Source organism: Taurulus bubalis, assembly GCF_910589615.1.
Source record: "Taurulus bubalis genome assembly, chromosome: 4".
In the NCBI taxonomy this organism is placed as follows: Eukaryota; Metazoa; Chordata; class Actinopteri; order Perciformes; family Cottidae; genus Taurulus; species Taurulus bubalis.
The window spans coordinates 4,835,425-4,852,086 of NC_136592.1; the positions used below are offsets into that span (position 1 = coordinate 4,835,425).

The window sequence follows — 16,662 nt, forward strand, 5'->3', positions numbered from 1 at the left end:
GGGGCCCATTGTCTCATAATCCCTCTCTATATATATAATCCGTTATATAATACATTGCAAAGCCCTTCACTTGTGTCCCATAGAAGCTGAATGGGCAGCCTTCAGTGGGTCTTCCCCGTAAGAAAGGCTGTGTAAAGAAAGCTCATGTTTGGCAGAATGGTGCAGAAAATGGCTTGATTTCAATGGAGAAATCCACCCATGACATCAGCTGACCATGACCAAGCTGCTGCCTCGTAACTCAACTCCGATGAAACGCGCCAAACGGTTAATGGGTTAATACAGGCTAAAACATGCAAACATGCTCTGGTAGAAACCCAAAATACAAGTGTGGACCTGACAATTGGCATATTATGTGAACTTTAAAGTGCTGAGAAATGTAGTAGTTATAGATGATTTGTAGTAATTAGCATGAATATCGTATATTTCAAGCAAAGCGGTGCCCGTTTCATGCCAAAAGTTTAAAATCCCCTCTTCTTTGGAAAGTCAAAGATAGATATCTTGCCTTTTTAATGTGTTCCAAAATGTCTCAGTTTTATCCTCCATGGATGACATGAAGTTGGTTGCGATGCAGAATGCGGCCCCGGCCTTGAATGAAAAACACATTTCTCCAGCCTGATCATAAGCAGATAGACAAACACCAAATTAAAACCACAACCAGAGTAAACCAAGACAGGAGACTCTCCTTCGTGGGAACAAGAGAAAGCCGTGGCCTGTGTGGTCGTAATAATGAAGCAGAGGCCGCCATTGCAACAGCTGCCTTTTGCTGCGGTTCTTTTATAATGCTGCTATATGTTTTATGAATTCATTTGATTCTGGAGGGGAATGGAGCCAAAGGAGACAGAGCAGTTTAATTTGATGTGCTAGACCGAGTTACCGTGAGCATGCATGTACACAGTATGTGTGTAAGTGAGTGCATGTGTATTCCTAACATGATTCATTTGTGGTGAATAAAACCAGCTGTTTCTATTGAACGGTGGCCAAGAACCCCATGCACCGGGGGAATAGACGGAGAGTACAGAGTTCCCTAACATCGCCTTGACCATGCGCTGACCGGCGCGCTGTGCTTTCCAACTGAGGGGACTGTTGGTCAGACCTGATCTCTGAACACCAGAAGAGACGTTTATTTCTTCTGAGGAATCATCCGAAAATCCTGCAATGCAACTAACTGGCAACCGAGACGCCCTGAAACAAATATCATATCCAGGGACAATGAATGTTTTCATTCCATAGGGACTTATGTTATGTGTGATACTCAGATACGTGTTCCTACTTTATGCCATAGAAAACTAATAAACACAATGAATACATACACTTAGTGTTCTGTGGGGATTTAAGTGTAATATGGCACTAATGTTTATTACGAAGTTCTGTAGGCAAAAGGTTGACTCTCCAATTTGGCTCTGATTTCATTCAATCACTCACGCTCTAATTTGTATTAATATTCTGTCAAGCCGAGGATCAATAAATACTAATAAAGCATCTTAACTGGCAAGTGAAGACAGTTTCAGTCCCCAGTCAATTGAAAGACCTGTGAATGTGACAAGAGAAATGACAAATGTTCTTCTCAGCGCAAATAAAAATAAACTAACAGTCAACATGGTTCGCATGATTATTAATGTCTTTAACGGCGAGATGCTAAGATTGCAATTCATCATAATGTGAAAATAAACATTCTGCACATGGTGTGCTGGGTTAACCAGATAGCAGGATGTGTGGTTCAACTTAGAAAGACAAACTCACAGCTCAATAATCAGGCTGCCATTGCGAATGTGATTAAAAACACACAACTGACTATTAGAGAACTGGCCTCTATTGGAGGTTTTAAATCACTTTTCTTCTTCTATTTTTAAGTCCTCCTCCCTTGCCCTTTCGCCTATTTTCCAAACCATACTTGAAAGATAAGTGAGTTAGGAGAAGGTTTATCTTGTTTCTTTCAAAACTTGCATTTTTGAAAGTCTTTGCATCATAAAACAAAACAGACAATCCATTCACACTGAATACACATCAGCAGGAACTCCAGTGCAGTCCAATCACAGCAACCAGGGCTAATTATTTGTATGAAAGTTTCATATTTTTTTAATCTAAAGTGCATGAAACGAAGCAGATCATGAACATCACACAGTAAATGATCTGCAAATTGATTGGCTGTGCATTTGAAAACACGCGCTGAGCTCTGGGCGCGCCCTAGATTACTTCTTCCTTCTCGGATCCCATGGTTCCAAAAGCCTTTTGCGTGTGGACCCTACTCCAAATGTTGTCTCATCTCACGTCACGTATTTGTTATTGCTATGACAACAGCCCGATGTTTTCTACATTTTGCAAATATCTGGCCCCAAAATATGGGAAGCGGTTGGGTGTTAAGAAATAAATTGCACTGTGAGTCTGTGGCTGCTTGGAACAAGTCATTTTCATATAATAATTTTGCCGATGACGCTCACATTTACATATCTGTATCATGAAATGATGGTGGTCGGTGTTGGAGAGGAAAGAAAGAAGCTTCTCATCCTGACTGTCTGTCATTGAATCACAATGGATTCTGTTCTTTTAAACGTCTGTCAGACTCGGTGTGTCTTTATGTCTTTCTAAAAGGCTGTCAGACAGGAGTCCTTACAAAGAAGGCATCTCACCAATTGTCAAATATATGCATTGAATTCCAGTCTGTTCTGCTCCTTTTTAAAACACTTAGTGGTTTGGGACCAAAATACATCTTGGATCATCTGCTACCGCAACAACAGACGCAGCCAATGGTCTGGTTGTTCCCAAAAATGAGACCCAAACGTGGTGAAGCTGCTTTTAGCTGCTCTGCTGCACATACTTGGAACTTCAGGAAGACGGTTATCATTGTTAAAACCAAAAGGTGAGAATGTTTTCCGATGTTTTTCACTCAATTTCGGGACAATATGCTGCTATTTCATTGTTATTGTGTTTTCTTGATGTTTTCTTTGTTTATCATTTCGTTTGCAATTTGATTCTCCTTTGGCAGTTAGTTTGTTTTGGTGTCAGTGTAATACCTTCAGAAAAGCCCTTGTGTATCACATGTGGTGCTTTGATTGTTAGGTAAAAATGATATTGTTATCTTTTTGACATACTTTGCATTAGTCCAACCTATTTCTGGAATTATGTATTTGTATTAGACATATTAATGTAAATCACCTTAAAAAAGACACAGCATCCAATAGCGCCCCCTAATGCCCGATGCTAGCTCACTGTGACGTCATGAAACTCAATTATGAAACGTGTTAATGACATTTTCAAAATGTCATCAGTATATATTTGGAGGTAATTGTGTGACGAGGGGGCTTTATTTAACTGATTTTGTCATTATCATAATTATTGTTGTTGTTGTTGTGATAATCATTATTATGATGCCTACGTCATCACCACCAATGGGCTGTGCGGGTGTCTCCTCAGTCTCTTCTTTAAAGGCAGGAATGTAAATCCAGAGGGATTAGTGCGAACACTCTGGGCTGTAAACCCTTCACTTGCTCTCCAAGGGGTCTCTGCCTCGGTGCGTAAAGCTGGGACGCACTGCGCAGCGCTTATTATCCCACTGGCTCCATGTGCGGCACCTCTGCGGGATACTCGACGAGGATTTCTCATATTTTTAATACCACAACCCGCGCGCGTCACTGACAGATGAAAACGTTGTGCGTTTTGCCGATGTGAAAGGCGCGTTTTCCCCTGGAACGGAGCATCTGTCCCGGAGCGCAGAGAGGACATGGGTCAACTTTATGGTGCGACTCTTTTACCATTTGGCGCAATCTGTGTGGTTTTCCTGTGGGAATCTGGTGCCAGCTCCATCAGGGCGACGCTTGCAGTCGACACCTCGAGGTAAGCCGCATGGACCTGATTAGAGGATCCTAAAATGTCTTGATCTTCTGTGAATGCACGAGTGCTGATGAAGCCATGTCAACCTCATCCATAATAAAGTTAATCAGGCATGTAATGGTTTACAAATGTCGGTTCTGTATGACGCAAAACTCCGACAAACTTAAGAAAAAACATTGATTGAAGTTGTTTCTTCCAACATGAGCCACCACATCTGAATAACAGTTTACTGACGTGCTTTCAGAGGTTAATGGGAGATTACAGCTCCATAAATGTCTTGTGAACAACCACTCTTCTCACGTTACTTGTTTGTTTCGACTCCTAATTTAAACTCACCCGTATACAAGTGGCTCCCTTGTTAGGTTAGCGCACAGTGCCAAAAGCCATAATAGAGTTTAGTCTGTGTTTTATTGGTTTGTGCTCTTTACGACATACTGTGAGCAGGCTGTCAAAGAGGAGAGACCCCTGGATGAACCGCTGCAGCGCGTCTCATCTAATGCGATTTTCAGGGAAATGCACAGACAAAAAAGGCAAAGGGAAACTCCAAATGGTTGGAATCGGTCGCGGTGCATGGAGCCAAATGTTACTTGTGCTAAGACAAAACATGACAGATGCTATTAAGGTGCCTGGACACATGGGTCAGGAGGTGAGGAAAGGATGTGAGTGGAACACGCACCCGAAATTCTGAGGAGAGGAATAAAACTGCTGATAATAAGACAACAGCTTTATTGTGTTTTATGTAAGCTTATGCACAACCTGTCCACTTTAACAGTAGAAAGGTAAAGAAATGTACAGTGTAAACTCACGCTTTAATAAAGTGATTGATGGACCTCCAACTGGAGTACATTACTGTGTCAAAGCCTTTAAGACTCTTCGCATTACTTAGCTGAGACTCTGTATGACGACACTGTTATATTCACATTGACCATGTATCACATCAGACAAGTAGCTTTTTGTTCTTTTAAATTCCCAGTTTGTATTTAATGTCACTTTCTTTAACTGTTCATAATTATAAATATGGGGGAACCCTGGTGGCCTATCGGGGTTATGGGACCGACCATAAATCACAATATGGAGGACAAAATGTGTCTAAGTATTAATAAATAATTAAAGAAATAAAGACAAATACAAAAATAGAAAGAAATAAAAGTTGTTTTGTATGTTATCGACTATTATCAGACGGGATGAGTGAACATATAAAGGGGTTATATGCACTGTAACAAGTTTCTGTAGTTTTCACAGTAATATTACTGTATACTGGCCATATTCTTACTGTAGAACTCCTATACAGCATGTTGCTGTAGATCTGCAATGCATCACGGTCAAAATTCATTCCCGGGTGAATCTTACTGTAAATAAATGTTGCTGTAACTCACAATACAGTAGTAACTGTTGCTGTGAATCACAATACAGTAATTTTGAGCGGGAATACACCATAATCCGTTTTAACATTATTTTCAACACAGGTTAGGTTTAGCTGTCACTCAGACAGAGGGGAAGCGACATTGTATTTCCTCCGTTGTGTTACACAAAAGATGACAGTAATTATAACGCCGTGTGCCGATGGACACTTATTCTCTCGACCACGGAGAGGAAGGAGAGGCTTCTCAACATTTTGGAGCAAGAGCTACAACATTTCTGACCAAAGTCCACTTCAACTTCAGCAACAGCAAGGTAACGAAGCTCATTATTATTCCTTCATATTTCCTTTTTGCCAGCAATTTGCAAATGTACATTAATTACAGCACAATGACAGCACAGTCTTCTCAAGTAAAGTCACCGTGTAACGCTGCGTGACTTTAAGAGGGAAGTAGAGACACTTTCCTGCACTAGTAAGCTAACGTTAGTGTTACTAATATTACCAAAACATAGTATTTGCCCTTTATATTGTGATATAAATCATTTGACTTCATATAGTTGATACATGGCATGCGTTTAGTGTAACGTGTAAATTAATTAGAATCATTTATGTGTGACGCCGTCGTCGTGTGTGTATGTGTGTGTGTATGTGTGTGTGTGTATGTGTTGCTGCGCGTTAGCTAAGGCTAGCGCCACGGAGAGGTTTTGACTCTTTTCTCTCTTGCTAGCTACCGTGCGGCACAACGTGACGTGGGTAACGTTACCGAGCACCACTGAAGGTGAACCAGAACTACACAACAGGTCAGGTAAGACTTTCACACAGCACAACATGGCGTGTGTTTTCTGAGCTAACTCTACAGGGCAGACTGCACCAGCTGGTATAACGTTGATACGTTGCTGCTAGCAACTCCCTCCTGTCGTGTTCGGGTCTAATCCGACCGATATGCAACTTTAATCAATCATACATATTGTGTTTTACATCTGATTGCCTCAAGACCTTATGATATCCTCCACACTAGACATTTAAACATACAATTGCTGATCATATCCCCCCCTCTCTCACACACACACACACACACACACACACACACAGACACACACACACACACACACATAGAAAGTTGTACACATTTCAAACTTCAAACCATAAAAGCAGGTGTTTGTTATGGAACCATCTCTATTCTGCTTCATGTGCCCGTCCCCCCACCTGAACCACACCTTCCAGACTAAACAATGCTTATCTTCTCACTTTGTCACTTTCCCCCTACATATTCTTTCATGTCTCTCCTAATAAATACGGTACTATTGTCTGTTTATTGTGTGTTGCAGGAAACCTCCACCAGGCTGATGTTGAGGCCCAGGTGTCTCTACTGAGCCTCAAGCCTCACCATGTTGGTGAGATCCCAGTACCAGTTAAAACACCACATAGGCTGACATCGTCATAGTAGAAACATATTGTGGTATTTCTAATGGGAATCGGTAAACAATGTCTCTCTGTCCTTCCACTGCAGGGAAGAGGACTCCTGCCCAGGAAGAGACTCCAGTTCATGAAGAGACTCAGTTCATGAAGAGACTCAGTTCATGAAGAGACTCAGTTCAGGAAGAGACTCAGTTCAGGAAGAGACTCAGTTCATGAAGAGACTCAGTTCAGGAAGAGACTCAGTTCATGAAGAGACTCAGTTCATGAAGAGACTCCAGTTCAGGAAGAGACTCAGTTCATGTAGAGACTCAGTTCAGGAAGAGACTCAGTTCATGTAGAGACTCCAGTTCATAAAGAGACTCCAGTTCAGGAAGAGACTCCAGTTCAGGAAGAGACTCAGTTCATGTAGAGACTCAGTTCAGGAAGAGACTCAGTTCATGTAGAGACTCAGTTCAGGAAGAGACTCAGTTCATGAAGAGACTCCAGTTCAGGAAGAGACTCAGTTCATGTAGAGACTCAGTTCAGGAAGAGACTCAGTTCATGAAGAGACTCAGTTCATGAAGAGACTCCAGTTCAGGAAGAGACTCAGTTCATGTAGAGACTCAGTTCAGGAAGAGACTCAGTTCATGTAGAGACTCCAGTTCATAAAGAGACTCCAGTTCAGGAAGAGACTCCAGTTCAGGAAGAGACTCAGTTCATGTAGAGACTCAGTTCAGGAAGAGACTCAGTTCATGTAGAGACTCAGTTCAGGAAGAGACTCAGTTCATGAAGAGACTCCAGTTCAGGAAGAGACTCAGTTCATGTAGAGACTCAGTTCAGGAAGAGACTCAGTTCATGTAGAGACTCCAGTTCATAAAGAGACTCCAGTTCAGGAAGAGACTCCAGTTCATGAAGAGACTCAGTTCATGAAGAGACTCCAGTTCATGAAGAGACTCCAGTTCAGGAAGAGACTCAGTTCATGAAGAGACTCCAGTTCATGAAGAGACTCAGTTCAGGAAGAGACTCAGTTCAGGAAGAGACTCCAGTTCATGTAGAGACTCCAGTTCATGAAGAGACTCCAGTTCATGAAGAGACTCCAGTTCAGGAAGAGACTCAGTTCATGTAGAGACTCAGTTCAGGAAGAGACTCAGTTCATGTAGAGACTCCAGTTCATGAAGAGACTCCAGTTCATGAAGAGACTCCAGTTCAGGAAGAGACTCAGTTCAGGAAGAGACTCAGTTCATGAAGAGACTCCAGTTCAGGAAGAGACTCCAGTTCAGGAAGAGACTCAGTTCAGGAAGAGACTCAGTTCATGAAGAGACTCAGTTCAGGAAGAGACTCAGTTCAGGAAGAGACTCAGTTCATGGAGAGACTCCAGTTCATGAAGAGACTCAGTTCATGTAGAGACTCAGTTCAGGAAGAGACTCAGTTCATGAAGAGACTCAGTTCATGTAGAGACTCAGTTCAGGAAGAGACTCAGTTCATGTAGAGACTCAGTTCATGAAGAGACTCAGTTCAGGAAGAGACTCAGTTCAGGAAGAGACTCAGTTCATGTAGAGACTCAGTTCATGAAGAGACTCCAGTTCATGTAGAGACTCAGTTCATGAAGAGACTCAGTTCATGAAGAGACTCAGTTCATGAAGAGACTCAGCTCAGGAAGAGACTCAGTTCAGGAAGAGACTCAGTTCATGAAGAGACTCAGTTCATGGAGAAGACGACCGTCCAGGGAGAGGATTCAGTTCAATACAGTAAAGTCAGTCATGGACTTTTTATTGTACTACAATAACTTGTTTCAGTTCAAATAGTTTTTATACTTTTCCCCCTTGACCTGAATATTTTATTGCTTCCAGTCCTTGAATTTGACTGTTTACTGTCAAATTACTTTAAAACATGTTTAAATTGTCATAGTAACTTGAAGAAAAAGGAACATTTAAAATGTTGTATGTTCAAGAATACCATAAAAAATGTTGTTGCTTACAAAACAATTTTTTTTACAAACTAAAAACAAAATGTAATGTTTCATTTAAAATGTTGAAATATTAAAATAAATGACTTTTGTTGAAAAAAAACTTTGTCTTCATTTTACAGTATGTAATTATTTTACAGTATTCATTTACAGTATTGAAATGAATACAGAGATACATGTTGCAGTAGTCTGGGATTTGCTGTAAACTGTACACGGTTACTGTGATGTACAGTACAAGTACAGTATTAGTATACACTACTGTAATAACAATGACGGTACTGGATTATTACTGTAAAAATGACTACAGTATACAGATACTGTGATTAATTTTACAGTAAGCATACTGTAAAATAGAATGCAGCTACTTACTTGCTAATTGCTGCCAGGAACTTGTGTGTATATTTCCACTGCAACCGGCATTGTTTTCTAGTATGCACATTTTTCTCCTTTTATTTCCATTTATTTCAGCATTTATCCATTTTTTCCAATTTATTCATCCATTCATTCATTCACCACAACGTTCACATGTTCAAGTCCAGCCCTGCACCTTTGTCACGCCCCCTGTTTCACGAGGACGTAAAGAGTGCCGGTCCATCGCACTCGTTTCCAATGTGTCTTTCTTTTCTCAGAGCGGAGTGTCCAGATGATAAGGTCGTGACCGTGGAGTATCCCTGTGTCCGAGCTGGGGGGAAGAACAGCACTTGTTTCAGGTAAGACTCCCAGATGATGTGTCTCCTGTCTAATAGGCCTGAGCCACGAAGCCTAACAGCAGGGAGTTACTACACTATACACTTATATTTTGGTATTCTGCCTTTTCCAGAACTGGTTTTTACTCAAGGACTGTTTGACAGGACAAGTGGCAGCTGATGCCTGTAGGGAGGGTTGAACCTGCGCCTTTGTTGGGGCCGTGGAACGAGTTCTGTAATCACTAAACCGCCCGCTGTGTCTTTCCCAGAACCAAACACAGTATATGCTTCTTTTGGAAACTGTATCACTTGGGAGAGTAATACAATAATTTCCTGAAGATCACCAGTCAGAGACTGAATGATGATTTTAATTAGTTAACCAACAGCAGTGACCCTTTAATAAGAAGTCAAGATTCTTTTGGGGGATTTGGTTTTAGTTTGTTAAAGAGCAACATTCTTTGGAAAAGAAGTAAATCATGTCATGAGAACAGTTGTTCCTTTACTTTACGTGTAATGCAGTTTTCCTCTGCTCTCCACTGACCTCCACCAGCTTTACTTTACTGTGACAGTAAAGCAGGATTTGAACTTGGACTTCCTCAGATGGGTCCAGAGCTGACACATTTTGGGAAGCCCCCCTCAGGGAGTTTGGCCTCCTTCATCATGTACAAAGTAGAAGTAGTGTGGCGGAAGATGATGTGATTAGTTATTATTATTGCACCGTATCCATTCAGGGGAAAACAGAGACTAGAGACGCATTAAAGTGATGACCAAAGTTTGGTTCAGCAATTGAATCTTCAGTGTTTTTGTAATTTAAATGAGGGCAAAAACAACAACCAAAAGGGTCAGTTTTTGAAAGGTATGAAATATTTCTTGAACAAATTGGTTCCTTTCTTGGGCTTCTTTCTTTATAAGAGGCTCCAGGGTTCCCATTTGTGAAAATATCCTTTGATAACATATCGTATGAGCGTCTCGAAACATAGGTTCAAGGAAATAGATCAATTCACTGCAGGCGCGGAGGCAGGTTGTGAGACCTTTAGCTCGTCATACATCATACACAACAGGAGAAAGTCAATGTAAATTGCTCATTCTGACGTGTAGATAACTTTCCTCTGAAGCCAAACATTGGCTGGATTTGGCTGTTGGCGTAAGAAGATCCTTTAATAAACGAGGCACCGGGCCTGGTGTGAGGCCAGACCATCTGATCTGTTTATTGTCGAGGTTCGACTGCAACAGCCTCTGCGTCTTCTTTTATTTCTGGCTCTGACATGGACCAGCGAGGAGCTGGAGGAGCTGGAGGAGGCGGATTAGAGGAGGTTGTGTTTTTCTTGCCGTGTTTCTCGAGGCTGTTCAGCACAGACCTGGACCAAAAAAAAAAAGATTTAACAAATAACTTTGGGGGCGACCAGATTGATCCATAGTGTCTGGACACAAATATCACTTTCAATGTAATTTCCACAAGAGAGCTATGTTACCAAGACAGGGCAGATGAAGCAGACAACGTTTATTTCCATCTTTTTTAGACGGACTTAAAGTTGAACTTTAGTTTTTCTGATGGATGTTGTATTTCTTACTGTTAGCGAGAACCGTTACGAAAGTAAAACAGCGATTTTCTCACGAGTTGAAAATGCCCTTGTACTACTTCAGCACATGTTTTACCCGCAAAGCTGTTTTGGATCACGGAAAGTAAATTCAATAAAACAATCTTCTTTTGGGGGGGGGTGACAGGCTGTATTTATTACTTCATGCGTCATATTCATGATCAGTACTTAAACACATCCGGAAGTTTGCCATGTCTACGTTTTTCCGTATTTCAGCAGGTCGGGTGTAACTGTCAGGAGTCGTGCGGTCGCACTGCATATATTTAATCATCTGTATGTCAAATTTAACCAACAGAATAACGGAAGAAGTCTGCACTGGTCCAGAGAGGCGTGCTAATAAAGGAATGAATGAACTTTGTAAACTTGAGTTGTTTTTGGTCTTCATCTCTAGTTTCAAGTCTCCTCCAATACATCATGATGTTCATTCAGTAAATGATATTCCCATTTAGAGTAAATCTGATGATACAGCAGGGTATATGCTGTAGTTGCTACCACAGCATCCTGTCAGTCAGGATAGAGGCATAGCGATGTGCATCCACCCACTCGTCCAAATATGGTCACAAAATCAAAGATGGCGACGGCCACAATTCGAAACGGTATTCAACGAACAAATGGTAGACGTCACGGTGGCTCCGTCCACTTATTATATACAGTCTATGCTGATAGAGGGTATGCTATGCTATGCTATGCTAAACACACCGTTTAATCAATTTCTTACACTTTTTCTTACACCGCTCTACGAACACTGCAACGCATGTGAAGAAATCCTAAACTTGACAGCCCCCATAGGTTCCTCTGCTCTGAATGAACAAATGAGGTTGAACTGTATTGACCCAGACCTGGTCAGTCCAACAGTATCATCTCTTCCCACAGCTCTGCCGCGTTCAGGCGGGCTGGACACTTTCCAATCATTTCTGGTTTTCTTCTCTTATTTCTTCACCTGGCACCACTCTCTCATGTTCAAATAATCTGGGAAAGGGAGATATGTCTGCACTTTTAAATTGAAGATGGCATGTTAACCATTTGGAAAAAGTCACACCTTCCCAAAGAAAGCGGGCTGTCAAAACAGTGAAGCAAATGATGGTACTTAAAAGTACTTATGGCACTTACCATCACTTACCATGAGGCGATGCAATTTAACGAAAAGGACAACAGTGATATTTAAGAAGCATTATAAACCATTTCTTATGATGATTCATGTGTCTCTAAAGAAACTGTTTTCAAACCTGTGTCAGTGTGATTGTCTCTACTATTGTGCAATGTAATGTCTCACAGCGGTTTGCGGTGTTGTTGCCGAAAGTAAATCGTCACGGCTCCCACCAGCTAAACAAAGTCCTTGCCGGCCGCAGGACTCCTTCTCCTCCACTGCCTTTTTGTTTTGATTTTATTTTTACATCAAACCAGCTCGATCTCTCCATTCCTATTGTTTTGGCCGTTTTGCGTTCTCACTCTGTCTTCCCCGGAGGTCAGGTCTCAGCCGTGCCAATCCAAACACGCACGGTTCGTACCCAGGTCCGGAGTGATGCGAGCGTTTATGAGTCTGTGTGAGTTGCGTCTGTATTGTCTGTGCTGGCAGCTACAGCCGGTTTATGATGATGAGGGTTGATTTGCTGCTGCTTTCTGAGCCCTCTCTCTCTAAACACTCTCAGCTGTGGAGTCCAGTCTGACAGGACCGATGGGCTCCACTAAACTGTAAACCGTTCCTTCAGTTGATTGGCATGTTGTTCTGGTTTACGTGCCCCGCGCGGCTCATTACTGCAGCAGATAACACCCATGGTATCGCGCTACTTGCTCAGATTAAAGTAAGGGACGATGGTAGATTTTTATTGCTTCCATACTTTAAGCTTCTTTTGTCGTTACAATGATCCATCTCTCCCACTGGGGTCGACATAGTTTTGTATTCCATAATACAACATAAGTTCATCAGCACCGATCGTCTGTTTCTGCAGCGGCGTCTCACAGAGGGAAGGGTTTCTCACTAAATGCTTCTTCTTTTACGGAATTCATTTCACCAGAATTTGGTGTTTTTATAAGTAGGAGTAAAGGCTGGAGCTGAAAAGTATTATTTACATCAGAGCAAACGCGCTAGTTTCCAGCACCTGAACGAATCCCCGAACCGCAGTGCTCACTGGGATTAGCAGCATCTCAAGTATTCATTGTGCATCCCCGCCAAGCTGAAGCAAGCTGGAAGCGTAGCGCCACACATGGAAGTTGTAAGTGGAAGTGTTATGGTGGAGAATCCTTCAAATGTACATGTTTCACCTGATGTAGCCCTCACAGAAAGATGAAAGGATTCGCTGCTTTTCTTTGTTTTAGATGAGAGTAAACTGAACATCTTGGGGTTCTAGACTGATTTTAAGAGGAAAAAACTCACTTGAAATCCCCACAAGCTTTAGACAATTTTGTGTGGCTCATTTCACTAATCCTATATAGATTAATCGATTAAGGTGATCAATTCCAAATGGATCAATCTAGGATGAAAATAACCACAAGTTGCAGCCCTAAAATGATTCAAAGGTGTGATGACGCAGACTCTATGGTATCTGCTCTACAATCTGTGCCAATACAAAAAGAAAAGTTGCGGATCCAGAAGCTGTCATCACTTCAGACGATGCTTGAGAGAGAAAGTGGTCTCCTACCACATATTGTAACACTGAATTTGTTTCCTCGATTCCTGTTTCCTCGCATTTCTCAAGTGCATCTCCTCTTTCTCGCGCCTTAAGTGAGCCAACCAAGTGAAGACAGTTACTGAATTAGCACCGCGTGACCACATTCTTCCCACTTCTCCTTTAATTTCTTCCACAAACGCATACCTAAGTTCAGAGCATGCGGTCGGATGAAAACAGATTCAAAACTGTTTTTAAAAGAGAAAGAGAGAGAGAAAAAAGGAATGTTGCAATCTGTGTTTCTTGACTTTGCTTACAGAAATATCTCAAGGCTGAGTCACACAGACTTTGGTCATTTTGGCCTCTGAAGCTCCAATGTGGGGGTCTCTGATATCACACTGTTGGCCCCTTACACACATTTTTGCTTTCAAATTCACCATTCATGTGTTGTAGATGAGGTGATCACTCACTTTCCACGCATACAGATGGCCTGACTATATCAGCATCACTAAACATTGGCGCTCTTCATTGCTGAATGCTTCTTTTGAGCCTGTTTGCGCTCGGCAGAGCTCCACTGGTCCAATGCATTATACCAGCTTTAATACCATTTTAACCACAACCACTTCCTTTCTTGACTCATTATACCATCCGTGCAGGGCTTGCCTCTGTGAACAAGTGATTGGGGGCTGACTGTCGAAGGCAGGAAGGCCTCTTTACAACTGGCATTCACATGCGTCTCGTACTTGGATTGTCTCCACATTAGATATACTGTAGCTGCATTCCCTCTATTCTGTTGCCAAACAGTTTGGGCGAGTCTATCTATGTGATTTCTACCCTTTAAAACGTTACGTGTGCATCTTGAATCCATGTTATTGGTCTTGGTCCATCCTGTGTTTCCTGGTTCAATGTGGATGAAACTTTGTCAGGCTATGTAGCTGTGTGGTTGAAAATCTCTTTCGATCATTCCAGGAATTAACACAAAATTGACAAAATACTGCTTTTATTTATTAGAATGTTACCCAATCCATGTATTGGTTATACAACGATTGATCAAATTGGAATCATGTGTGCAATTCTTTCCACATAACGCAATCCAGTTCAGAACCATTGTTACAAGCCGAGGCATAGCAAACCACAATTATACCAGAATAAGCTAAATCTAAACTTTCTCTGCAACTGAAGTGGTCTTCTCAGCCCAACCTCCAGATCGTGTTTCACCTCCAACTACAACAACCTCCACTAAACAAAAGTTCCTTTGGTGTCAGCATTGCAAATTGCAAGTTGCAGACGGAGACCTCTTGTTCTGAAAAGTGAAGCCAATGTGGAAGAGCCTTAAACTTGCATTCCTTCTAATGGCCAGCAGGGGTCGACTCCTCTGGTTGCAAAAATGTGTTTGATTGCATAGAAGTCTATGAGAAAATGACCCTACTTTTTGACTTTATGGTCTCAATCGCATCAAAACTTTATTTTCAACCAAGCCATCAGGCGTGTTCGAGGCGAGCCGGTCCTGTGCAGATCGCTTGTTCTGGACTTTTAGCCTCTGTGGTACCTGTAATTCACAGTTATATGATTTATGTGTTTTATGATACGTAATTAACAGTCTGATCACCCACCTAGGAGACAATGTTAACATCTGAAGACAGTAAAGTCTTACCAATGCAAACCCAGTAATATGCTGCCATGACTTTGTAAAGACCAAACTTGCTCTTGGGTTTCTTTTAGTCAGTGAACATTGTTGTTGACGTGACTCAGCGAGTTCAGATCTTTGCTGGTTTTAGTTGTTGAACTACACGGTTGGGGTTTGCTTGTTTCGCTAAGTGAACCACAGTGTTTGTTTTAGTGTTGGGTTGAGTTTGTGGGCCGCGGTTTTAGACTTTGCTTTGCGTTTTTTGCAATCTGTACAACTTCCTAAAGGGGGTTACTGAAGGTGAGTTATTTTGCTGATGGCTACACATCAGTTATTCCCTCTCTTTCCTTGAGAGCTAAATGTCTCTGCTCGTTATAAAGGCCACGCCGGCTCTCTCTGTATTCTGTGTCGGACATGAAGGCCTGTCACGACATCCCTGGAGAGTGGATACCAGTGGTTTTAAAGGTCATGCCAAGTCTATGTTTATAGCATAATTTGAACATCCTGCCAAACAAAAATTCTAATTTCTTTTGTTGTCTTTGTTCTAGAACAAGGCGGAAATGTTATAGACCTTGTTAACATGTTTGGAAACTCTGAAAGTGGTCTTCAAGAAGAGGTGTACATTCCCGACCGAAGCCCAACCCCAAACCCCCACCCACAGTTGCCGTGCTCGTCATACTAGAAACGTTAAAATTGTCCACTAATGAGACCCGACTGAGACCGACTCAGGTCCAGGTCTGGACTCCATCTCCTCTCAACTCTACGGCTTCTCTCTTTCTCATTGGACTCAACTTCTCAGTTTTGTCCGCAGAGACAGAAGCCAGGCCTCCGTCTAGTAGCCCGAGTATTAACGCCGGGGTTCAGGTCAGGTCAAATGAAATAAACAACAAGTTTCGTACATGCTAAGTGTTATTGTGGAGTTCGCGTAATCAAAGAGATTTGATGGTTGTTTGAGCTTTATGCTAACCAGCGAAGGTCAGCAAGGTTAGCGTTGAGAAATCGACCCTAACCTTGTCCTTGTCACAAATGATCACGTCTGGTACTTTTAGGGCAAAAGAAAATATGATGGGACACACTTAAATCTGTCTGGAGTTGCTCTTAGCACCAGCATCCTCTACTTGTGTCCTGCTAACTCCGTTGCTCCTCTTCGGACAGTAATGTCTAGTTGGAGCGGTATATGAGGCCACATGGGAGCATCTCCGGTGTCACGGTCCCTCTGAGAGTTTCAGCAGTTGAAATAACACAGACGGGAGACACAGAGTCTGCTAGCAGGGTGAATGATATCCTGACTTGATCCCGATTGAACGTTTAACGGGCCAATTTGCTGACTGACTGATTGACTCGCTGGGGTGATTGCTTAACATATTGACAGCTGTTGGCTCGGAGATCCAAGCTTGTGTTGTGTGTATTTTGTATGTGATGCATGTAGGGGGCTCCGTTTGTGTGAACTTTGCTCTTTGACGCCTTCAATGCATTCTTAAGATAAAGTAGGGTTATCGCATGAGTCTTAAGCTCCCTCTCATCTCCTTTGTTTCCTCTCTGGATTTACGGCAGTAGACTTGGCTCTCACCTCAACTCCGGAGCCCACGTGGT

General features: G+C 42.1%; 1 protein-coding gene across 1 annotated transcript in view; it reads left to right on the forward strand.

Moving 5' to 3' along the window:
• Positions 1 to 3,698: 3,698 nt before the first annotated feature.
• Positions 3,699 to 16,662, forward strand: part of LOC306735682 (collagen and calcium-binding EGF domain-containing protein 1-like) — a 32,073-nt gene continuing 19,109 nt past the window's right edge. The window contains exons 1-2 of the mRNA XM_079217183.1: positions 3,699 to 3,831; positions 9,182 to 9,262. Coding sequence (XP_079073309.1) covers positions 3,719 to 3,831; positions 9,182 to 9,262 — 194 coding nt within the window. The 5' untranslated portion in view covers positions 3,699 to 3,718. The remainder of the gene's footprint in view (positions 3,832 to 9,181; positions 9,263 to 16,662) is intronic.